This window comes from Eublepharis macularius, chromosome 10 (assembly GCF_028583425.1).
Source record: "Eublepharis macularius isolate TG4126 chromosome 10, MPM_Emac_v1.0, whole genome shotgun sequence".
NCBI lineage: Eukaryota > Metazoa > Chordata > Lepidosauria > Squamata > Eublepharidae > Eublepharis > Eublepharis macularius.
In genome coordinates this window covers 953,039-979,118 of record NC_072799.1, presented here as the reverse complement: position 1 = coordinate 979,118, position 26,080 = coordinate 953,039, and the positions used below count along the sequence as shown (strand labels likewise).

General features: G+C 42.8%; 1 protein-coding gene across 1 annotated transcript in view; it reads right to left on the bottom strand.

Moving 5' to 3' along the window:
* SFXN5 (sideroflexin 5) overlaps positions 1-26,080 on the bottom strand; it is a 126,881-nt gene that overhangs the window by 68,425 nt on the left and 32,376 nt on the right. Inside the window, exon 3 of the mRNA XM_054990062.1 lies at positions 641-718. Coding sequence (XP_054846037.1) covers positions 641-718 — 78 coding nt within the window. The remainder of the gene's footprint in view (positions 1-640; positions 719-26,080) is intronic.

Genomic DNA, 26,080 nt, shown 5'->3' with positions numbered 1-26,080 from the left:
GGCCTGAGATTTCTTGGCACCTCCTAATTGCCTTTTGGCAGCTGTCAAACGCGAAATCTCACGAACTGCGAACCGCTGTCTAAACATCGGATATCATCACACGCCATCTACTCGATCTTATCAAGAATAAATTCTGAAGCATCAAACACTGAACAACATCATTGGATATCAAATGCCTGCATAAAACAGCCACTGCGTATTTTACGAAGAGCCTGGGAACCTCCACTGAAATATTCAATATCCAGATTCACAGAAGGCAATCCTTGCTAGCAAAGTTGTTTGATCCGGCAAGGCAGTTCTTTATGTGTTTCTCAAGTAACACAGCAGAAGGATGAGAAATCTTCCGCCTCTGCAAGTGCCTCTGCTGGAGGAGCCCCCAGCCCTCCTCACCCATTCAATGGTGTAGGCTAGGCCTGCTGCATGGATCAACGCGCCCCCCCTCCCCCCCGCCAGTGAGAAGAGTCCATAAGGAGCGTCCACATAGAATGCAGAATCCCTGTTCACCTGGGAACACACCTGATGTTCAGCTGACCAATTCCTTTGTAGATTTGCTTGGCTGTTGGCCAAGAACCCTACAATAGCTACATCTCCAGGTCCTTCTGTAACATGAAGGTTTAACCATCATTCATTCATTCATTACCTCTTTGTTGGTGACTCCAGAGGGCAAAGTCCCATGCTTGAAATCCTCCAGCAACTGCACAGCTTCTTTAAGGCGACTCTGCAAATAATAAGCGAGGTGCTGTTAAAAGCTAGTCTGAGGAAAACGAAATGCTGCCATCAATGCCTGGTTGCATACTGCAAGCCACCAGGTGCCTCAAGCTCACCGGATTTACTTCATGGTCACTTAGCTGGATTCTAAAATGAGGCGTGCTCTCACCACTGGCTTATTATGTGGAGCTCAAAAAAATAAAGACGACAGCCATAATAAAGGCGAGCCTCTATTTGCACCCTTCCCCACACAAATGCCCTCAGACAAATACCTTGGCCTCCATCAAAAGTGCTCTGAAACAGCACTGCGGAGTTGCCCACATGGGTGCTCTCGCTTCACTTCCTCAGGTGGTGGTGGGGGGGCTGCGCTAGAGGGACAGATCCGCAGCCCGAAAGGCATGTGGACAAGCTGCAGCCACCTAAGGGACTTGGGCAAAGGAGCAAGCCGGAGAAAATGCTGAGGGGAGGGGAGGGGAGGGGAGCCAGGTTTGTGCCGTGAAAGGCCCAGGCCACCAAGGGCTTCAACCAGCCCTGTGAATTGAGCCCGGAAGCAAAAAGGCAGCCAGTGGAGTTGTTTTAAAATAGATGGGATACGATTGCACCCATAAGCAACCATCGCTCTCCCTCATCCCGGGTTTGAAGTTAGGAAAAACAAAGGCAGAGGGCTCTTTCAAAAGCATACGGCTCTCACCTGAGACAGAAACCCAGCCTCCTCCCACTTCCTTCCTTTGACACCGTGCTAAGCCGCCTCATCCTGCACTCGAGGCAGCTGGCAGTCATGAATGTTACACAAAAGCTGCCATTCCTAACAAAAGAATGTCAACACGTTTCCATGCCTGTGTTTAGTGAAATAGCACCCCCCACTGCCTGAAAAAGCAGGGGGTGTTTTAAAGACACATCTATTTGCTGGCTCCAGCACAGATTTGGTGGGGAAATGCTCCTAGGAAAACTTTGCTTGCCCCCCCCCCCAGCCCCACAAAAGCCAGCCCCCCGCAGCTGCTCAGAACAACGGCCTTCCCCTGCCACTCAGATCGTGCCGCCCTCTGCAGCCCAAGCTGACTGCACAGAGAGGACATTTCCGCCCTTTTCATTACAGCATCAAAGAAAAAAGGACCGTTTTCTTGGAAAGGGCGAGAACGAGCGCCGACCTGAAAACTGGGCTCTCTTCCAAAGTACAGGGCCTGCCCCCTGCCCAGCCAATGGGGCACTCTCACACCTAACTGTGCCCACGTGCCCCCTGCAGGCCAGACATCACTGCTGAACACCCAAACATCCTGTGTTCCTGAGAAAAAAGGGCTGTAGGCAAATAAAAGGGGATTTGAGTCGATTAAATGATAAAAACCAAATGCTTGAACAATTTCATTTCTTTATAAGTATTAAAACACAACCATCATGTAACATACATCAGCAGCTGTAATCTCACACTCCTCGTTAAAATCAGCGATTGAAAATGGGAGCCTTGGAGGCCCCGTCTGATTCCTGGAGGCTCTGGGAGGGGAAGCACAGCACAGGGCCACACCACAGCCGCTGCCCGGAGGGAGAGGGCGCTAACAAGGCAGCCGCAGGGGATCGGAAGGTGGCTCATCTCTGGACAGGCGCCAGAGAGTTGCACTCGCAACTCATTTTCCCCCGTTTTATTTTTTTAGGGCAGGAATGTATTTTCTTCTGGGTTTTGACGGGGGGGGGGGGGGAGTAGTAAAGGTTGGAGAAAATAACTGAAGAAACAGTTAATATATTTATTTTGTTTTATTTATATTTTTTAAATAACTGAACCGCAACAAGTTAGATTTCCAAATGATTAAGAGCTCGACATAGGTCAGTGGTCTTCAAGCCATGGGTTAGAAGCTACTACTAATAGGTCATAGAGACCCCCATGCACACCCCCGGTCAGTGGCTAATCCCTATGCAGATACTGACATTCTTTTGCTGCCTTTTGGACTAGAAATAACAACATTAAAAAGAAAAAAATCTTATTTGTAATCAGCCTATAGTGCAGATGGGAAGAACAGCTCATCCTGCAAATATACAAACATGGGGGGTGGGGGGTGGAAAACTGTATTTCCAAATAGTACACAGACATACATCTGGAAGCAAAGAAATGTGTATACAACATGTACATGTTTAAGAAGTAACTGTTAAAAATAATTTCTATGATGGTATTTAAGATCCTACGAAAGACCAAAGATGTCATGCAATGCTAGAGGAGTGGTTTGGAGGAAGAATTTCTATGAAAGCAAAACCATCCAGGTGGTTTCATTAATAATGTTTAAAATGATCTGAAGCAATAATGTATTGTCAAAGGCTTTCATGGCCGGAAAACGATGGTTGTTGTGGATTTTCCGGGCTGTATAGCCGTGGTCTTGGCGTTGTAGTTCCTGACATTTCACCAGCAGCTGTGGCTGGCATCTTCAGAGGTGTAGCACCAAAAGACAGAGATCTGACACCGAGAGATCTCTGTCTTTTGGTGCTACACCTCTGAAGATGCCAGTCACAGCTGCTGGGGAAACGTCAGGAACTACAACGCCAAGACCACGGCTATACAGCTCGGAAAATCCACAACAACCATGAGGCAATAATGTTTCACGACGTAAAGGCAGCTGTCTTGAAACAAAAGGAGTTCTTAGCATTCCACACGGCGGCGGCAGGAGCAGCTACAGTGACACACACAAAATATCAGAAAGAGGCTCGGATGTTTTTGAGAATGGTACATCTAACGATGGGATCCTGCAGCTTTGGACAGAGGACTTGGGCATGTTTGAGAAAGGGAAGGGAAGTATAAAATCAGGAAGCTTCAAGAGAAACAACAGAGACTGAGGTTGCACTGAAATGAAACAGTGGCGCCGTCACCCTGAAGACAACGCTGGGAGTGAATTTCCTACTACCCCTTGCCCTTCTTTTGGCAGGACGCACGAAGAAGGAACTCTAGAACATTTTCTTTTGTCACCTGCACCTTAGCAAACAATGTCCACAAAGCACAGCCCTTTCAGGTTCTTCAGCATACAAAAAAGGCATCTGACGTACAAAACAATCCCCAAAACAGAATCATTTTGATTTTAGGGTGTTTTTTCACCCCAGTCCATATAACATACTGGGGGTAAAAAATACCCTATGGTTTTTTTTAAAAAACAAAACCATAAAACCCTGACCCGGGGCAGCATTTCGAAGTGCTCAGGAGAGACCCAGCCCCGCCTCTGCAACCTGGAAAGCACGACCCCTGCACCACAGAGAGAGATGCTCTTGAACTAGAGAAACGCCTCGTGAGACAAACGGTAGAAATGACTAATTTGAAATGTTTTTCTTCATGAAAGTTTATCCATTTTCTAATATCTTAGGTTCGAAACAGTTCTTATTTCAAATGATAAAAATCTAGGTTTATAAAGGAACAGCAGGATGAGAGTCCAGTGGCACCTTAGAGAGCAACAAGACGTTCCGAGTGCAAGCCTTCTAGAGTCAGAGCGCCCTTCTCCTGACATGTGCTCTGACTCTCCAAAGCTCACACCCTGGACATCTTGGTGGTTTCTAAGGTGCCACAAATCTTGCTGTTCTACTGCAGACCAACATGGCTAAACACCTAATAGTGGTGTGAACTACTGAGATGCAAAGGGATGAATCTGCAGAGGTCACATCCACATGTTCATTCACCACACAGGGAAGAAGAGTGAGCATGAGTGCCCCCCCCTACAGAAACGGTGAGTGGTCTACACAGGGCTAACATGCAGAGGAAGTGCCTGTGAGAGCGTGCCCCCCCCCCCGCAAGATCAGCCACATCCCACACCTAGTAATGCTGATCACAGGAGGCGGCACACCCAGGGGCACTCCCGCCATGCATTTACTCCCAGCACACCACTTGGTGATTGCATGAAGGTGGGGGGGGGAGCCAGTGCAGTGAGCAAACGTGTGGACGGAATGTCTGCGCAGGGCTCTGATCTCATGGGTAAGTGTCTTTTCAGGCGCCGTGTGTTTGGGTACTAGTTTTTAGTTCTTGTATTTGAATATTTTATGCCATCTCTTCAGAGTCGTCCTCAAAGCAGCTTACAAGTAAAAATTACCCATTTAAAAACAAGCCAAGGCATAAAAACTGCACGAAGATAGCCATAAAACAGACCTCAGATCAGAAGCAGATCATAAAGCAGCTAAAAAGATAAAGCCTCTCAGTTTAAAGCCTGAATGGGAGCGGGGTAGGTCAGGAGAGCCTCCAGGGGTACGTGCAGCATCCCACCACCAGAAAAGCCCCGTCTCTGGCCACTTCTGCAGGCAGGAGCACACACAGCATGGCTTTTGAAGAGCGTCTTAACTAGTGGGCGATTTTCAAAACTATCCGTGCTCTTTTGTACTTTTGCTCCCTGCTGTTTCTCCCCTTTAAGGCCTTGGACGACTTGGGCCAGGATGGCCAGGGCAGCCCAAGCCATCCAAGGCCTTAAAGGGGAGAAACAGCAGGGAGAAGTGACATCAAGAAGCAGAAGCACAAAAGAGCACGGATAGTCTTGACAGAAGCTTCCAAGATAGTCAACAGCCAGGCATAAGGTGCAGGACTTGTCAGTTCCTCAAATCAGCTTGAAAAACATCTTCCCTGCAGCATGCGCCTGGAGGCTCTCGCAGCAGAAATGGCAAAGGGAGGCCGAGGCAGCAGGCAGCAGCCCCACCACTAAAGAGGGCAGCAAGACCCCCGCTTACGAGACAAAAGCAAAGCAAGAGGCACCATCTCTGTGTCTCGTCGATCCCCCGGCCCTCTAAATAAAGCAAACAAATGGCACACTTAAGGAGGCTGAAGCCACAGCAGTTACGGCAAAGGAGCTGTGTCTGACACCTGCAACAGAAATCAGACAGCTCCAAAAAGCTTAATCAGATTTACAGTTGAAGGTGAAGGGCCTTGAGAACAGACGCTGACAGAGAATTTTCATTTTTTGCAGTCTTCCTGAAATTGAAAAATAGTAAAACTCCAGGAAGGACAGATTTCCTGGAGAACTTTACGAAAAGAAATCTTTATTAAATAAATCTGTAATACAGTTTTTAATAATATTTTGAAATCAGGGAATACCCCAATTACATGGAAAGCAACCAGCATAGTAGTCATTCCTAAATCTGGCAAGAACAAAACCTCAGTCCCATCTTCCAGGCCACGGGTCCCAACATGGTACCTGTGGGCGCCATGGCACCCATCGACACCTTTCCTGGCACCCACCAACTGTTTTTTGAAAGTGGGAGGGGCTTTTGAGTTTATGGTACAATGCAGTCAGTGAGTCATGTTATGTAAAGTATTTTACCTCTGCAAATCGTGGAGTGAGATTCTAAAAACACATTAGGACTTTCTGTCTTAACACGTTTGGGCTACACGGCTAATGCCCCTAACTGGAACGTTTATTGAAGTCGTCAGACCTTCCTAGTTTTGATGTATTTTCTCACATTTTGTTATAGTGCTTTTAAATTAAGTATAAGAGAATCAAAGATATACAAATCACACAGGCATGTGTAAAAGCTATTCTGATTACATGAGATTGCATGACATTGTACTCTTCCTATACTAACAGTGAAATCCTAAACAGAGTTAATTCAGTCTGAGCCCATTGAAATCAATGGACTTAGACTGGAGTAACTCTGTTTAGGATTTCACTGTTAATCGAAGGAGGAGTCCCAATTCCAGGGCTCTTACCAAAGCACGGGGGGCCTCTCGCTGACTCCACATGTGAGAGATGTGCCTGTCACAGGGCAGGGTGCTCAGAGAGTGGAGAAATCCCGGTTCTGAGCTCTTCCATCCTGCTGCACTGCCTACTTCATGACCTCCGCCTGAGCATCCAAATGACATACAAAGTGAAACTGGGAAGGCTTAAAGGCAAGTGGCCAATTACAGAGTCAGTGTCCATTTCCTGGGATTTAGGATGACAAACGGCTATTCATAAGAAATTACTTCAATGGCTATCGGAGCTGGTTTGTGTGAGCTGAATCAATTTTTCAGAAAGAAAAATGTCCAATGGGAGTTCTTACAGCTATAAATAATTCAGGCTAACTTATGCTAAATAATGAAACAAGATACATTAAGAATATATACATTCAACATACCATGCACAATTTACACTAGATTCCATGCCAAGCCAAGAGAGCAAGCCTATGAAGGCCTACCCATAAGTAAGTCCCATTATATTCAATGGGATTACTCCCACGAAAGTGTTTTTAGGATTGCAGCCTAAGTAATTATGATAATCAAAAATCATTAATAAAAAAGACCTAGCAGAATGGGGTAAAATGATGTTTTTCTGGCTTAATGGAATTTATATAATCAAAATGATTTTATCGAAGATATTAACTCTCATTCAATTTTACCAATATTTTATCTTAAAAATATTGCAGAATGGAAAAAAAATATAGACAATTTTATCTGGGATGGGAAAAAAGCTCAAAAGTGGACAAAGAAAAACCTTCCTATTATTTTGACTTGGTATTTCAAGATCTAGGAAATTGTGGAGCTAGAGAAAATCTCAGCCCAACAGAAAGGGCTGAATGATCCTGCCTGTCCCTGCAACTTTGTAGAGAAATGGCTCCCTTTCCTTTTGTATATGAACTGAAAATTAATTTCTGTAAAAAAAAAAACCCTCACTAAATTGAGCTCCTAAGTACTTCAAGCACTAATTGAGACAACACATATTTTCTTCTGAATATAATTTATTGGTTAAAACTGACATTTTAATATGATAATTATAGAATGACAGTTGCTGTAATTACCTTCTTCTGTTTCTTCTTTCTGTCTTAAGTAAATTGTGCAAATTTGTTTGGGCCCTTCTGCTTCAACACTTCAGGCATTTTGTTAAATGTAAATTCTCATGAACTTGTATTTAAACAAAAATAATTTTTTAAAAAGAGGTAAGAACCAGCACTTTGACTTGTGCCTAGGAACAGACGGGCAGCCGGTGCAGATCTTCCAGCACAGAGGTGATACAATCCTTGTGCCATGTCTGTCTGTCTACATACATGCCATGATTGTGTTGCTGACATTTATTGTTTACTACTGCTGCCATTATGCTAAAGCCATGCTAATGAGTGGGTATTAAGTTGTCCTGAAGGGCGGTATATAAATCGAATGTTGTTATTATTATTATAATATTATTATTACTGTATTAATGTGTATTAATTAATATGCACTCTCTCTCTTCCTGCATAACTGTAGTGCAGATGTTACTGAGAACCCAAGCAAAGGCATCTCTCTTATCTTAGAGAAATATGCGAGTCTCGGCTAGCTGTAACCTTGAAGTGTCTCAATGCCAGTTTCAGCTACTCTCCCCAGATGCTGGAAATAAGTTGTTGTCTGTCTGATTCATAGTCATTGTGGCAGAACGGGCGCTGGCTCTCAGTCCGGGCAACTGAGCCGCCGTCAATGGCCTGCTAGCCCCGCTATCCGCCTCCCACCGTCCCTGGTGGGCATGGCTCACACTCTCCATCGCTGCCACCACTCACCGAATTGTACACCGCCTGACTGAGGGGCAGTGAGACCCTTCCGGCTGAGGTTCCTTACTGGGAAGTGAATTCCCCAATCTTTGGGTGGGCCCTGGATAACTGGCAAGCCACCAAGGCCTGGCATGATCAGGTTCTCCCGGGCTCCCTCCCTCCCTGTAGCGTGCCAAGTGGGGGAGCTTACGTAGTCAGAGCACCACAAGCTCCTTTATATTCCAAAAAAGTATAATTTAATAACTATATACAGAGCACTATATACAAAGCAGGTAAAGGCACCACACACAGGGGTAGGACCCCCCCCCCGTTCAGAACCCCACAGGGCAGAAAATCAAACCGAGGAGAACCGCCGTCCGCTTTCCCTACCACACTGTTCCCTGCTCTACCTTAAGGGGCTGGTGGGGGTCTGAGGGAAGAAGGTTCCCCCTTTATTCCCTCTCTGCTGCCTCCCAGGCCCTCCACACTTAGGGCCCAGGCAACCTGGTTTCACCCAGCAGCAGGAGCCTCTCCTCCTTCAACCAAGAAGGGTGACTAACTGACCTTTTTCCCCTCAGGATCGGCTGAGTCTCTCTATTCAGGCTCCACCCCTTATTTTCCCCGCCCTTTCTTGGCCCGGGGCAGCTGGGAGTTGTATTCCCGGGAGAAGGGCGTCCCACACCAAGACTCCTGCAGGCCCCTCCCTGGCCCTACAGCCCATCAAACCTCATGGGGGGAACATTTTTTTCTTTTCTCTTTAAGACAGATTAACTGCTAGCATCAATCATTTCACCCTTGGCAACCATTTCGTTACGATTCTCACAGAACCTGTGTAAGCTTGTGCACCAAAACTCTGTTGTTTGAAACGCGGGAAAATGAAGTATAATAGAGATTGCCTGATTTGAATAGCCACTTCTGCCAAACTCCGTGATGGATTGCAGACCTGAACTGTAGGGATTCTAATAAAGCTACTTCTTATGGAACCAACGTGTGTTCTCTACGGATGGACTTGAGGGATCTACCTGCCAGGGACTGACACCTTGTAACCAACCTCCAACAATAGTTTGGTTGCTGCATTTTGGACTAAGGGAAGTTTCCAGAACATTTTTGAATGAAACCCCATGTAAAGTGCATTGCTAATATCTAACCTGGGTGCAATCAGAGCATGGATTATACTTTAGTGAGTCAGACTTCCCGGCATCAGATACAGAGAAGTTTAAATCCCCTCTTACACCTCTCCTAGAATCACTTACTCATTTATAATCAAGACAAATATCAAGAATATCAAAACTGTAATGCCATGGTCTGTATAGACTGACAGATTTCCCCCCTCTTCTAATGCATCCCTCTTAATGTGCAATCCTATGCAGAGTAACTCCAGTCTAAGTCCACTGAAATCAATGAGTGGGTGGAAGGGTGCTCAATGCATGGAGCTCTTTATGACAGGATTTGTTCCATTGAGACTAGGGTTGCTGACTTGGAGAAGCTGAGATAGACAGAGGTATGTGGATGAAAACTTCAGGGACCTGCTAGAACTGTCCCCTTCCTGTGTCGATAGCTCCTCTGTTGTCACGGAAGGTCTCAAGGATGGAGAGCATCAGACTAAGGGGAAGGGATATGGCGTCTCAGATGGGACCCCTTCCTTGGATGAGGGGCCAATATCCTATCATACTTCAGTAGACCCTCTGGGGGGAGGTAGGCTTTGACAGCAGGGTCTGTGTTGGGCATTTGGACCTGCATGCCTGGTACAAAAGTTGCAGAATCATGTGCTGGGGAGGAGTCAGGAATGATGGGAAAGATTTTTGGAAATGTTAAAGGTCCAACAGGAGCTGGTAAAGGAAGTTAAAGAGGTTAAAGAGACAGTAAAAAATGAACTGGCAGAAGTGAAGAATGGAAACAATACAAAGTGATGTGCAAGCAGCACAATAAAAAGTCAATGTAGTGAAGGCAGTGGAGAACCTTTCAGATACGCAACGAACGGACATGAGGGTGATGAGGGGAAGAATGGCGGTTGCGGAGAGCAAGTATATGGAGAAGCAGCTGAGGTTTCGCGGCTTGCTGGAGGTAGAGGGAAAGACAGCCCAAGAACAAATTGTTGAGGTGTTAGCTGAATACCTGGGGAAGGAGGAGGCGGAAATTGTGGCTATTCTAGACGTGGTGTATCATATAAATTCAAGATTTGCGACCCAGAGGAAACTACCAAGAGACGTAATTGTGCAATTTACGACCAGAAACATGAGAGAAATGATTGTGAGTAAGCTTTTTCGGGCTGTATTGCCGTGGTCTTGGCATTGTAGTTCCTGACGTTTCGCCAGCAGCTGTGGCTGGCATCTTCAGAGGTGTAGCACCAAAAGACAGAGATCTCTCAGTGTCTCTCAGATCTCTCAGATCTCTGTCTTTTGGTGCTACACCTCTGAAGATGCCAGCCACAGCTGCTGGCGAAACGTCAGGAACTACAATGCCAAGACCACGGCAATACAGCCCGGAAAACCCCCAACAACCATCGTTCTCCGGCCGTGAAAGCCTTCGACAATACAATTTCAAGACCCATTGGAGGTTGATGGCAAGACTGTTATTATTATGAAGGAGTTACCCAGATCGGTGTTGCTTGACCGGAAAAAATACAAAGCTTTAATCCAAATCTTGAAGGACATGAAAATAAGGTACAGATGGGAACTACCGGAAGGATTGTCATTTGAGTTTGGAGGAGTGAAAAAGCGCATCAGATCTGAATTTGAAATGGAAAAGTTTATGAGGGACAATGAAAAGGACTTACCAGCAACAAGGCTATGAATATGGAGTGTAAAGTTATATCTTGGAATGTAAATGGACTTAATTCACCCAATAAGAGAAAAAGTATTTTCCACTGGCTATTAATACAGAAATATGATATTGTGTGCCTACAAGAGACTCATATTAGAAAACAGGATGTAAAATATTTTAAATTGAGCAAATTGGGCAATGATTTTGTAGCGGCCTCAAAAAAGAAAAACAGGGGAGTGGCAGTATATATAAGAGAGGAGCTACAGCCAAAGTTAGTGATTAGAGATGTGGAAGCCAGATTTCTAGCAGTGGAATGTACATGGAATTTAAAGAAAGTGTTGGTGATTGGAATTTATCCACCTAATGGAGCAAAAGAGAGTTTTTTTGAGGATTTGAGGAAGCAATTAGATGAACTTTCTTATGACCAGATAATTCTTGCAGGAGACTTCAATGGAGTCACAAATTTGGAGCAGGATAAAAAATCAGCAACGGCACAAAAGAAAAGAGGATTATTACCAAAGACTTTTTTCGCATTAATGCAGCAGGAAACTTTGGAAGATGTATGGAGAATACAGAACCCCACAGGTAGACAATATACATTTTTCTCCGCAAGACATTCCACTCTATCACGAATTGATATGATCTGGGCCTCAAAAGATTTAGTGCTTTGGACTAAGGATGTAGAAATAATGCCTATGGTAGGCTCAGATCACAACCCAATCGTGGAAGTTTGGAAAAAGAACTAAGAGGAAAGGATGGAGAATAAATGAGGACTTGTTACAAGAGGGAGAAAATATGGAGATGTTGAGAAGGGAAACTAAGTTCTTCATACAGTACAACATGAACCGAGAAGTACCAACCAACAAGGTATGGGATACATACAAAGCAGTAATTAGAGGTATACTGATGGATTTAAATGGAAGAGCTCGAAAGAAAAGAGAGGAGAAGAGACAGGAGATTATGGAAAAAATAAAAGCCAAAGAAATACAATTAAAGAAAAGACCAGGGAAAAAGAAAATTTACCAGGATATTAAAATCCTTCAAGAGCATTTGACGGCAATGAATAATAAAGAACTGGAATAGAATCTTAAGAGATTGAACCAAAAGTCGTTTTAAGGTGCAAATAAACCTGGGAAATACCTGGCATGGCAATTGAAGAAGAGAAAGGAGAAAAAGACAATAAATAAAATATGTGAGGACAGTAAAGTACATTTGGAACAGACTGCTATTAGTAGAGCTTTTTACAAATTTTATGCTAAATTGTATGACAAAAAAGAAGTGAATAGAGACTCAATAGTGGCATATTTGGGGGAAATGAAGCTTCCAGTAATTTCGGAAGATTGGAGAGACAAACTGAATAGTGAAGTAACAGAGGAGGAGATAAGAAAGGCAATTCAGACAACAAACCTGGGAAAGGCGCCAGGACCTGATGGACTTACAGCTAAATTTTATAAGGTAATGGTCAATGAACTGGTACCATTCCTAAAAGAAGTGATCAATGGTGTTTTGAGAGACCAAAGAACTCCAGATACTTGGAGTGAAGCTAATATATCATTGATCCCCAAAGAAGGACAAGACTTGACTAATGTTAAAAACTATAGGCCAATTTCCTTACTTAACAATGACTACAAGATCTTTGCGAAGATCCTGGCAGAAAGAGTAAAGGGATGGTTATCCGAAGTTATTGGAGAAGAACAAGCTGGTTTTTTACCGAATAGGCAAATCAGAGACAATCTAAGGACAGTTATAAATGCTATTGAATATTACAACAAGCGTTGTGATAAGGAGGTTGGTTTCTTCTTTGTGGATGCTGAGAAAGCATTTGACAATTTGAACTGGGACTTTATGTTTGCCACCATGGAACAGCTACAAATGGGGGAAAGATTCATAAGAGCAGTGAAAGAAATTTACAGAGACCAGAGTGCAGCAATTGTGGTGAATGACGAGCTGACTAAAAAACTGACTATTGGCAAAGGTACAAGACAAGGTTGCCCGTTGTCTCCACTGTTGTTCATTTTAGTCTTGGAAATTTTGATGATACAGATTCGAGAAGACAATACGATTCATGGAATAAAAATAAAAGATTTTTCCTATAAGGTCAGAGCATTTGCAGACGATATAATGTTAATTGTGGAAGATCCAATTGAAAACATGCCTAAGGTAATAGAAAAAATTAAAGAATTTGGAGATCTGGCAGGTTTCTATGTAAACAAAAAGAAATCAAAGATATTATGTAAAAATATGACTAAACAAAAACAACAGTTATTAACGGAAACTACAGACTGTGAAGTAACAAGTAAGGTGAAATATTTGGGAATTGAACTGACTGCAAAAAAATATAGATCTATTCAAGAATAACTATGAGAAATTGTGGACTCAAATAGAGCAAGATTTGATTAAATGGAATAGATTGAATTTGTCATGGTTGGGAAGAATTGCGGTAGTTAAGATGAATGTGCTGCCAAGAGTGATGTTTTTTTTACAGACAGTACCAATTATCCGGGACTCTAAACAATTCGAAAAATGGCAGAGGAAAATATCGGATTTTGTTTGGGCAGGCAGGAAGCCTCGGGTGAAAATGAAAGTATTACAGGATGCAAAAGAGAGAGGTGGAATGCAACTGCCCAATCTAAGACTTTACTATGATGCAATCTGCTTGGTGTGGCTGAAAGATTGGATGACTCTGAAAAATCGTAAACTACTGGCCTTAGAGGGATATAAAAAAATATTTGGATGGCATGCATATTTGTGGTATGAAAAAGTAAAAGCAGACTCTATGTTTTTGCACCATTATATCCGTAGAAGCCTCTTCACAATTTGGAAGAAGTACAGAAACTACCTGCAAGAAGGAACTCCCTCTTGGGTGGTTCCTTATGAAGTAATAGACCCGAGAACTGTTGACAATGAACAACGATGTTTAACATATAAGGAAATAACACGAACAGACCTTTCCAAGTTAAGAATAAAAACGCAAGAAGAGTTGTCTTCAAATTATGATTGGTTTCAATATAGACAGATTAGAGACCTTTACAACTCGGATTGTGCAAAGGGAGGGATAAGAATAGAGAACTCAGAACTAGAGGAAGTAATTCTACAAGAAGATAAAAAGGAAATCTCTAAGGTCTATAAGGTGTTGTTAAAATGGTACACTGAAGATGAGACAGTTAAAGTGCAGATGGTGAAGTGGGCTATAAACTTTAATAAAGAAATAACAATGGAGGCGTGGGAATACTTGTGGAAAAATACGTTGAAGATTACGACATGCACTAACATTAAAGAGAATGTCTATAAAATGATTTATCGTTGGTATTTGACACCAAAGAAAATTGCGCTAGGGAACTTAAATATGTCTAACAAGTGCTGGAAATGTAAAAAACATGAGGGATCTTTGTATCACATGTGGTGGACTTGTGAGGTAGCTAGGCAGTACTGGGGGGAAATAATAAGAGTAATAAGTGAGATTTTACAATTTCAAGTTAATAAGAACCCAGAACTCCTGCTACTGAACTTGGGAATGGAGGATATTCCAGCACAATACAGGACATTGCTATTTTACATGACGGCAGCGGCTAGACTTTTGTACGCGCAGAAGTGGAAAGTACAAGAAGTGCCAACCATCGAGGACTGGATTTATAAACTGCTGTACATGGCGGAGATGGACAAAATGACAAGAAGATTGAGAGACCTTGATCCAGGACAGTTTAACACGGACTGGGAGAAGCTGAAACAATACTTGGTGAAAAAATGGGAGGTGGGAGGAGAACTGTGGCAGTTTGAAAATTACTGAAATATAACAAAAGAAGAGAGAAGTGACTATACCGGGGGGGGGAGTTGAAAAATATCTAAGCAATTATTTTATTTGACTATTAGGGATAGAAACTGATTAATCTCATTGCTGGCAGATAATGGTATAATGGAGAAACTGTATAATCAAAATGAATGAATACAAGAAAGTAGGGGAAAATATATAGTAATATACAGAATATGGATCAAATTGATTGACTTATGCTTAAAGTATAAAACAAAGAGTAATATATGGAGTATGGGTTAAATTGATTGACCTATATTGAAGGTATGCAATGTTTATAATGTACTTAAAGTTATGTATAATGAGGAATAAATTGTTTGTTCAATATAGAGGAGATCAGAATGAGTAAGATAGAGTACAGGTTACCAAAATGATTATTGAAGAATATATGCCAGAAATGTATTATCTAGTTGTTAAGTTAAATGGAAAGGGAAATGAGACAGCATTGTGATATAATAGGTAAGCTTAGAAGAGAGTGAAAGTATATGTTTAATAGGTAAAATAAGTTTGAAATGAGGAGGGGAAAATAGATAAGGGGTTGGAAAACTGTTGGAAGTCAACAAAAAGGGGGGGAAAGGGAGGGGGATAGAATTGGAATTTTTTTAAAGGAAATTGATTGTAATGGACATTAAAATATTTCTAATCCAATAAAAAACTTAAAAAAAAAAGGAATGATGGGAAATGTAGTTGTACCTTCCAGCTCTATGTTTCTATGTCCAAAACAATCATATTTGTTTTCAAAAGTGGAAACTTTACATAAACTTTACATAAAAATAAAGGATTTCTGCTGCAGAGCAGCAGTTCCCAAACATCATTAATCTCACCGATAAATATCCCCCCTTGCTTATTCATGTGGGGTCGAACGACACAGTACAACATAGCCTGGGACATACCTTCAAGAATTACGCGTCTCCCTGGGTAGAACGGTTACAGAACTCAGGGCAATGGTTCTCTTTCATCCCTGCTTCCTGTGGTTCAGCAGGGAGCAGAAAGGGTGAGGAGGTTATTGGAACATTTTAGGTGGGCAGTAGAACAGCCGGATTTGAGTCCAGTAGCCCCTTAGAGGCCAATAAGATTTTCAGGGTGTAAGCTTTTAAGAGTCAGAGCTCCTTTCTTCAGATACTGACCCCAAATCTTGCTGAAGAAGGGAGCTTGGATTCTCAAAAGCTTACACCCTCAAAATCTTATTGGCCTCTAAGGGGCTACTGGACTCAAATCCCAGGGTTACTGGAAGTGAATGACTGGCTGTGTAGGTGGTGCTGTCCCGAAAGGTTTGGCTTTCTGGATAATGGGTTATAATCTTGAGAGGACGGGCTTTTGCTGCATGACGGGTTGCATCTAATGGTGGCTGGGCTGAGTATATTTGGTGGGAGTCTTGTACATCTGACAACTGAGTTGGATGGGGGATGGTCCGGAAAAATGTGAAGGATGTCAAGAGGTGAGTGACGGATGCGGGGTGGGGGAGTGGGGTGGGTTGGTAAACAGGCGATGGGTTGCATAGCTCACAACTTTTATTGTGTTTATACTAATGTGCAGAGTATGGAGAACAAACAAGAGGAACTAGAAATCTTCATAAGGGATGGAAATTACGATCTGATCGGAATAACTAAGACTGGGTGGTATGAGACGTATGAGTGGAATATAGGAACGGAAAGATATCATCTCTTCTAAAAGAACACGGTGGGTAGGAGAGTGGTGTTGCATGTTAAGGAAGCACATGTTGCGAGGAAGTTCAAGGCAAGGAGGGAGATGGGGTGGCTGAAAGTGTCTGGAGGAAAATAAAAGGAAAGGGTAAGAATGGCGACGTCATTGTGGGTGTTTATTATAGCCCACCAAGTCAGATGCAGAAATTAGGTCTTTTAGGATCAATTATCTCCAGTTTGTAAAATGAGGAAGGTGGAAGTGATGGGAGATTTTAACCATTCTGATCACTTGTCAGGTGTCTTACTCTGCTAGCAACACTTTTTGGCTTGCCTGATAGACAACTTGACTTATTTGTTTATTTAATATTTATACCCCACTCTTTCCCCTCATGGGTATCCAAAACAGTATGTATCATTCATCTCTCCTCCATTTTAGCCTCACAACAGCAACCCTGTAAGGATTGTTCAGTCAAGAGGGTGTGACGGGACCCAGCTCAGCCGGCAGCCTTCCATTGCACAGCAGTGATTTGAACCTGGGTCTCCCAGGCTCTAGTCCGACACTCTTAACTGCTAAACCACTCTGGTAGGTCACCACACTGGTTACGTTGCAGAAGGTAGATAAGGAAACAAAGAGTTCAGCTATTTTAGACTTGATTCTCACTAACTGGGGAGATCTTGTAGAGGAGGTCGTAGTGGTAACCCCAGGTGTGAGCGAACACGTGTTCTTTGGGTTACAGTTGTCGGGAAGAGGATTATGGTAAGCAGTTCGGTATATATCCTGGATTTTAGGAAACCCAGTTTTAGGAATCTGAGGGAAGCATTGGTTGGGATCCCATGGAGTGAAATGCTTCAAGGAAAGAGATTCAGAAGGGGTGAGATTTTTTAAAATGTGAAGAGTCCAGTAGCACCTTTAAGACTAACCAACTTTATTGTAGTATAAGCTTTTGAGAACCACAGCTCTCTTTGTCAGATGCATCTGACAAAGAGAGCTGTGATTCTCAAAAGCTTATGCAACAATAAAGTTGGTTACTCTTAAAGATGCTACTGGACTCTTTACTATTTTGCAACTACAGATTAACACGGCTAACTCCTCTGGCTCTTTAAAATGTGAGATACTGAAGGCACAATTCCAGTCCAATCCTATGAGGAAAAGGCATGGAAATCATTGGAGGAAACCATACTTGCTTCCTAGAGGACTTTCTGGTGATCTGAGGTTTAAGATGGTTAAGTACAGGGACATACTGATAGGGATGGATATAGCAGGGTAGTTAAGATCTGTGGGGAGAGAATTAGAAGGGCTAAAGCCCCAAAGGAGCTTCAGTTGGTGAGAGAGATAAATAACAATAGGTAGGGGTTTTTATTATGATGTTAGGAGCAAGCGGAAGAATAAGGAAAGATGACTAGAAAAAACTAGCTTTACCTCTACACTGAGGGAGATGGAGCTAAAATTACTTTGGGACTTGCCTTTGCCATGACGAAAACAAGAACATTTTCTTCCCACTCAGTTCAAATGCAACACAACAGTCCCAAGACATAAAACTAAAAGGCAGGGAACAATTTACAGTAAAATAAAGCAAAAGCATGGCGTGGAAGAGGGAGGCATAGGAATGGACAGAAAAGCAAAATGCCTCTTATTGTCTTTCTGGACCTGTATCTGCCCCAGGAACACCAAGGCAGCGAACAGCAGCTCGGGAGCCAAGGAAAATGACCCAATTTCATGCAAAAAGCAAACCAAATAGGGAATTTTCTGCTTGGTATTCCCAAAACTTATTCATAGGGTTTCTGACACTGGAATTCCCACCACGAGAACCTTGCAAACGATCTGCATAGTACACTGTGCTACTTTCAATGAGAACCTGGAACAGAACAAAACAGAACAAAACAAAACAAAAAAACAGTGAATGGCGCAGTTTCCCTCCCCCCCCTTGTTGAGGAAGTCTCAGCAGTTACTATAACAACCCTGGCCAAAGCCCATCATCTTGCTTAAGGACCAGTGCCACGGCCGAACACAATGTTTAATCTTTGCTTTAGACAGTTGTGGATGCCTTATGAATATCTTTCTCTAGGCATCAAATGTGTGTCTTTTTTTAAAAAATCCTTTCACAGAGAACTGCAGAAAAAAGCAGAGGGTTGCTCCAAACTATGCAAAGCTTGACAAGTGAGAGACCAGCCCCAAGCAGCGCCGGCTCTTCCTCCCCAAGGGCCCCCTTCTATTCTCCCCGGTTTGGGACCTGTCCAAGTCCCAGCTCTTGCTGGCCACTGGGGCAAGACATTGATGAATAAGGAACTACCAGAGCCCTCCTGCGCATGAGAGCGAGGTTTGGCACTCTCTTTTCAGCCCGTTTCTCAGCTGGTGGTCCACAGACCCGGCAGGCCTGCCAGGGAACTCCTCTGCCCCTTCCGTCCCACTGCCTCTCCTCCTTGCTCTGCTGCTCACGGGGGCCACCAGCGTCCCAGCCCCCATGACCTGATTTCCTTAAAGTACTGTGGAGGAGATCACCCAGGAACCATCAGAGAACTGGGCAGCATGAACGGGGCAGCCCTCGGCCGCACAGCCAGCGGATTACCGGGCAGGCGGCAGCTGCAGAGGTGGTAGGTCAAGAGTAGCCCTGACCCACCCGACAATCTGAAAGAGACGTCGGTGGATACGCAGTGCCAGAGCCTGCTCTTTACTGAGCCAGACCAGCCGGCCTCTCTCCCAGGCAGCTCCTCTCTAGAGTTTCTGGGACAGAAAGATTCAATGTTTACCCTACCCTCCAACCCCCCACCCAAATTCTTAAAGGAATACACACCCACAGTTCCCATGATAATGGCTTGATGATTACCAAAACATCTCCTGGTTAGGTTCTGCTGTACAAATGAAAGCTTTACTGTGGTGAGATTGCATACAACCAGACATCTGGACACACAGAAGCATACGTGGAGTGGAAGGGCAAGATTCAAGTCCAGCGGCACCTGAAAGAGCAACAAGATTTCCAGGCAGAAGCTTTCGAGAGGCACAGCTCCCTTTGTCAGACTGGAAGGACTTCTGTACCATCCATCAGGCATTCAGCTCTGTCAGGGAACTGATCATGTCATGCAAGTTATGGTTAAGTGGGATTCAATTACATTTGCAGATATACAGAAGCAGCTCTGGATAAATCCACGAAGACCAAATTCAGACTGTTCTGCTTCTCCTACTCCTTTGTAAAGCAGCTGCAATGTGCCAAAGTGAAAGACGAGATTAACGTGCGGCGTCCAGTCCTGAGCAAGAAGCCCCACGCCCCACTCCATGAGGAGGCCTGTGGGCATTTTGACCCGGTAAGGACAAAACCCATCCAGGTTTTCAAGCATGCTGTCCTGAGAATAAAAAAATGTATCCTAGCTTTTCTTCCATGCTTCAGTCATGGCTGCAGTAGGAGAACTGCCATGTGCATGGGGGTATTTCACAGCCTGAAAGAGAGAGCCTGTGTGGATGAATCACACTGGGAAACACCAGCAGAGAGCAGAGCGGCCGGCCTGTTCACCTGCTCGTTCCACCTGCACTGGACAGGGAGAAGCATTAAGAGATACCAGCCAAGTTCAGGTACCTGTTGAGGTGTCTGGAGGCAAAAGCAGGTATCAGAGGATGGGCCTGGGACTGATTTAAATCATTCCTCATCGAAAGGACCCAAAGGGTTACTGTGGGAGACCTCAGTACGGGAATTATCCTCAGTACGGGAATTATCTTGGGGGTTCCATGGGGCCTTATCCCCCATGTTATTCAACCTCTATGTAGAGCTTTTTAGGGCAATCATTCACAGCTATGGAACTGTATGTCCACTGTATGCAGACGGTACCCAACTCTATATTTCACTATCCAAATTCCCTGGTGATGCAGTTGAGGTCCTGAGTCACTGCCTGACAGCTGTGGTCAAATGGGTGAAAGCAAACAAATGGAAACTGAGCCCAGACTGGGCAGAAGTGATGCTAGTTGGTAAGGTGGAGATACTGAAGGACATTGTACTCTCCACTTTTTGATGGGGTTCAGTTGACCCTGGCTGACTCAACAGCCTAGTGGTTATACTGGATCCAGAATTACTGCTGGAGAAGCAAGGTAATGCACCTGCAAAAAAGGCCTTCTCCCAACTCGGACTAGCCTGGAAGGTGGCCCCCTACCTTGGCACGGCCAGTCTGGCTGTCTGGATCCATGCCACGATAACATCAAGACTAGACTACTGTAATGCACTCTACATAGGTCTCCCCTCAAAGCCAACTCGGAGACTCCAGCTGGTGCTGAACGCCACAGCTTGATGGTTGCCAGGAGCTAAGCAGAGCAGGCCTATTGCTCCCATTTGCTGTCACTCCATTGGCTGTCCACCAATTACCAAGCTCTATTCAAGGTTTTGTGAGGCACAGACAAAGCCCTTCAGGGCCTCGGTTCCTTCCTCCTATCTGCAGGGCCCCCTCTCCCCTTTGTGCTCCACCACAACAGCTTCGCTCATCTGAGCAGGGCCTTCTGAGGGCACCACCGTGCAAATGGGCAAAATCAGCTGCTGCCACTTACACACATTCTCTTTGGTGGCCCCACTCTGTGGAATTGCCTGCCTGAAGAGGTCAGGGGAGCTGCCACTCTTTTGACTTTACACAACCTATGTGTAAAACCGATTTATTCAGGATAGCTTTTTCACTCAGGTAATAAGGATATGCTGAAAGAAGCGGTTTACATAGATACTCTGGTAAAGGGACAGGGACTGTAGACTATACTACTGGGTACTGTAGTTGATGTATATATAACAACAACAACATTTGATTTATATACTGCCCTTCAGGACAACTTAATGCCCACTCAGAGCAGTTTACAAAGTGTATTATTAATATCCCCACAACAATCACTCTGTGAGGTAGGTGGGGCTGAGAGAGCTCTGGAAGAGCTGAGCCTGACCCAAGGTGGCTTGAAGCAGAAGAGTGGGGAATCAAACCCGGTTCTCCAGATGAGAGTCCTGCCGCTCCTAACCACCATACCAAACTGGCTCTGGGTAGTTTCTGTGCCTACTCAGTAGTTTCTGTGTCATTTAATATGTCATGTGAAATTACTTAGGCTTTGTTTCATCGATCTTCCATCTCTGTGTTCAGAATTATACCCTACTGTATTGCTTATTGAATGTCCCAGTCATTGATCATATTGACTTACGCTGTGTAATTTGTCTTGCATCTCAGCAAGAAAGGCAGACAAGAAATAACACGTACATTTTTTTAAAAAATTGTACACCCAGCTAGGACTAGGTGGGACCATCTCCTATACCCCCGTAGATCCCACACTAACGTCCAAACCGCAGAGGAACTCTCCCAAGGATCAGGTTTGCCCCCCAAAAGTCTCTGCAGAGGAAACACCTCCCCGTGATAGAACCACACCGCATAGAATCATAGAATCATAGAATCCCAGAGTGGGAAGGGGCCATACAGACCATCTAGTCCAACCCCCTTCCCAGTGCAGGATCAGCCTAAAGCATCCCTGACAAGTATTCATCCAGCCTCTTCTTGAGAACTGCCAGTGAAGGGGAGCTCACCACCTCCCGAGGCAGCTGATTCCACTTTTTTTTTTTTTTGAAAATTTTTTTATTGGGTTAGAATATTATTATTTTTACATTACATTCAATTTTCCCCAATTTTTTCATTTCTAACCCCCTCCCTTTCCCCCCCTTTTGTTGACTTCCAACAGCTTTCCCACCCTTTGTCCCTTTTCCCTTACTTCTATTAAATTCCTCTGTCTAAAACAGATATACATTCTCCATTATATTAAGCAGTACATCTTTAACTACTTTTCTTATTATACACCCAAACTGTACGTCTTTAGATAAACAATTTATCCCATTTTCCAGTTTTGAATATTTCTATATATCATAAACCTATATATCATAAACCATAAAAACCTTACATTTAAATCAAACAATTTGACTTGTTCTCTATATATTACTCATTCTATCTTTTTATGGTAATTCTATATAGCTCATCACATAGTCAATCAATTTGACTCTTCTGTACATTCAGTTTGGTGCATATAAATCTTATCAAAGAAAGAAAATATTGTTGGTTACTCAATCCTCATATTTAAACCTTATCATTAATTATTTTCTATCAATATTCTATCTGTTAACCTATACATATCTATATATATATCAATCTGTTAATCTAACTGCTTATAAATTCACATTTATCTCTTCCTCCCCCGGTAAAGTCACCTCTCTCTTTTATACTTTTATTGTACTTCAGTAGTTCTCAAACTGCCACAGTTTTCCTCCCACCTCCCATTTCTTCTCCAGATATTGTTTCAGCTTCTCCCAGTCTGTGTTAAACTGCCCTGAGTCCGGATTTCTCAGTTTTCTTGTCATCTTATCCATTTCTGCCATGTACAGCAATTTGTAGATCCAATCTTCGATAGTTGGCACTTCTTGTACTTTCCATTTCTGCGCATACAAAAGTCTAGCTGCTGCTGTCATATAAAATATCAACGTCCTATGATGGGCTGGAATTCCCTCCATTCCCAAGTTTAGCAGCAGGAGTTCTGGGTTCTTATTTATTTGAAACTGTAAAATTTCACTCATTTCTCTTATTATTTCCCCCCAGTACTGCCTAGCTACCTCACACGACCACCACATGTGATAGAGGGAGCCCTCATGTTTCTTACATTTCCAGCATTTATTAGAAGTATTCAAGTTCCCTAGCGCAATCTTCTTTGGTGTCATGTACCAACGATAAATCATTTTGTAAATGTTCTCTTTAATATTAGTACATGTCGTTATCTTCATTGTAGTTTTCCACAAGTATTCCCATGCCTCCATTGTTATTTCTTTATTGAAATTTATAGCCCATTTCACCATCTGTGTTTTAACTATCTCGTCCTCAGTATACCATTTCAACAGTACTTGGTATACCTCGGATATTCTTTTCTTGTCTTCTTTAAGAAGGGTCTGCTCTAGTTCCGAGTTCTCTGTTCGTATGCCCCCCTTTGCAGAGTCCGAATTGTATAAGTCTCTAATCTGTCTATACTGGAACCAATCATAGTTAGGTGATAGTTCCTCTTGCGTCTTTATTCTGAGTTTAGATACTTCAGTTTTAGTTATTTCTTTGTACGTTAAACATTGTTGTTCGTTATCAACAGCTCTCGGATCTATCACCTCGTATGGAACCACCCACAAGGGGGTTCCTTCTTGTAGGTAAATTCTATACTTCTTCCAGATTGTATATAAACTTCTCCTTACAAAATGATGCAGGAACATCGAGTTGACCTTTACTTTGTCATGCCATAGGTATGCGTGCCATCCAAAAAAATTTTTATATCCCTCTAGGGCTAATAGTTTCTTGCTCTTTAATGTCATCCACTCTTTTAACCAAACTAGGCAGATTGCATCATGATAAAGTCTCAGGTTGGGCAGTTGCATTCCGCCTCTTTCCTTTGCATCTTGTAAAACTTTTACTTTCACTCGCGGCTTCTTGCCTGCCCAAACAAAATCTGATATTTTCCTCTGCCATTTTTCAAATTGTTTAGAGTCTCTGATGATTGGTATTGTCTGTAGCAAAAACATTACTCTTGGTAACACATTCATCTTAACTGCTGCAATCCTGCCCAACCATGACAAGTTCAAACTATTCCATTTGATCAAATCTCTCTCTATCTGAGTCCATAATTTTTCATAATTATTCTTGAACAAGTCTATATTTTTTGCAGTCAGCTCAATTCCCAAATATTTCACCTTACTTGTTACTTCACAATCCGTTGTTTCCATTAACAATTGTTGTTTCTGCTTAGTCATGTTTTTGCATAGTATCTTTGACTTCTTTTTGTTAATGAAGAAACCTGCCAAGTCTCCAAACTCCTTGATCTTATCTATCACTTTTGGCATGTTCTCCAGTGGGTCCTCTACAATTAACATTATGTCATCCGCAAATGCTCTGACCTTGTATGAATAGTCCTTTATTTTTATTCCTCGAATTTCCTCGTCTTGTCGTATTTGTATCATCAGAATCTCCAATACTAAAATGAACAACAATGGAGATAACGGGCAACCTTGTCTTGTTCCTTTACTAATCGTCAATTTCTTGGTCAATTCATCATTCACTACAATTGCTGCAGTCTGGTCTCTGTAAATTTCCTTAATTGCTCTGATGAATCTTTCTCCCAATTGTAGCTTTTCCATAGTGGCAAACATAAAGTCCCAGTTTAAATTGTCAAACGCTTTTTCAGCGTCTACAAAGAAGAAACCAACCTCTTTGTCACAACGCTTGTCATAATATTCAATAGCATTGATCACTGTCCTTAAATTGTCTCTTATTTGTCTGTCTGGCAAAAAGCCTGCTTGTTCCTCCTCTATTACTTCCGAGAGCCACCCCTTCAGTCTCTCCGCCAGTATCTTCGTAAAAATTTTATAGTCATTGTTAAGTAGTGATATAGGTCTGTAATTTCTCACGTTAGTCAGGTCTTGGCCCTCTTTTGGGATCAATGATATATTCGCTTCACTCCAAGTATCTGGAATCCTTTGATCCCTAAAAACTCCATTCATCACCTCTTTTAGGAATGGTGCCAGTTCATTGGCCATTGTCTTATAAAATTTAGCCGTAAGTCCATCTGGCCCTGGCGCCTTTCCTAGATTTGCGGATTGTATTGCCTTGCTTATTTCCTCATCAGTTACTTCACTGTTCAACTTATTTCTCCAAGCTTCCGAGATTTCTGGAAGTTTGGTTCTCTCCAGATATGATGCTATTGATTCTTTGTTTACTTCTTTTTTATTATACAGCTTAGCGTAGAATTTATAAAAGGCTCTACTAATGGTAGTCTGCTCCAAGTACGTTTTATTTTCTTCACAGATTTTATTTATTATTTTCTTTTCCCTTTTCTTCTTCAATTGCCATGCCAGATATTTCCCAGGTTTATTAGCACCCTCAAACGCTTTTTGATTCAGTCTTTTAAGATTCCACTCCAATTCTTTATTACTCATTGCTGTTAGCTGTTCTTGAAGAATTTTGATTTCCTGGTATACCTTCTTTTTCCCTGGTCTCTTTTTTAACTGTGTTTCTTTGGCTTTTATTTTCTCCTCAATCTCTTGTCTTTTCTCCTCTTTCTTTTTTCTTGCTCTGCCATTTAAGTCCATTAGTATGCCCCTTACAACCGCCTTATACGCATCCCAAACTTTGTTGGTTGGTACTTCTTTATTCACGTTGTATTGTATAAAAAACTTTGTCTCTCTTCTCAGTATTTCCATATTCTCTCTTTCCTGTAACAAGTCCTCATTTATTCTCCATGCTTTCCTTTTTCTCCTTTTTCCAAATTTCCACATAATTGGGTTGTGATCTGAGCCTACCATCGGCATTATTTCTACCTCCTTAGTCCATAACGCTAAGTCTTTTGAGGCCCAGATCATATCGATTCTTGATAATGTAAAATGCCTTGCAGAATAAAAAGTAAACTGTCTACTTTTAGGGTATTCTCTCCTCCATACATCTTCGAGAGTCTCTTGTTGAATCAACTCAAAAAAAAGCTTTGGTAGTAGTCCTCTTTTCTTTTGTACCGTTGTAGTCTTTTTGTCTAGCTCCAAGTTTGTCACTCCATTGAAGTCTCCAGCAAGAATTATCTGGTCATATACAAGATCGTCTAGATGCTTCCTTAACTCCTCAAAAAAGCTTTCTTTTGCACCATTAGGTGCATAAAGTCCGACTACCAACACTTTCTTTAAATTCCAAATACATTCCACTGCTACAAATCTAGCTTCCACATCTCTCATAACAA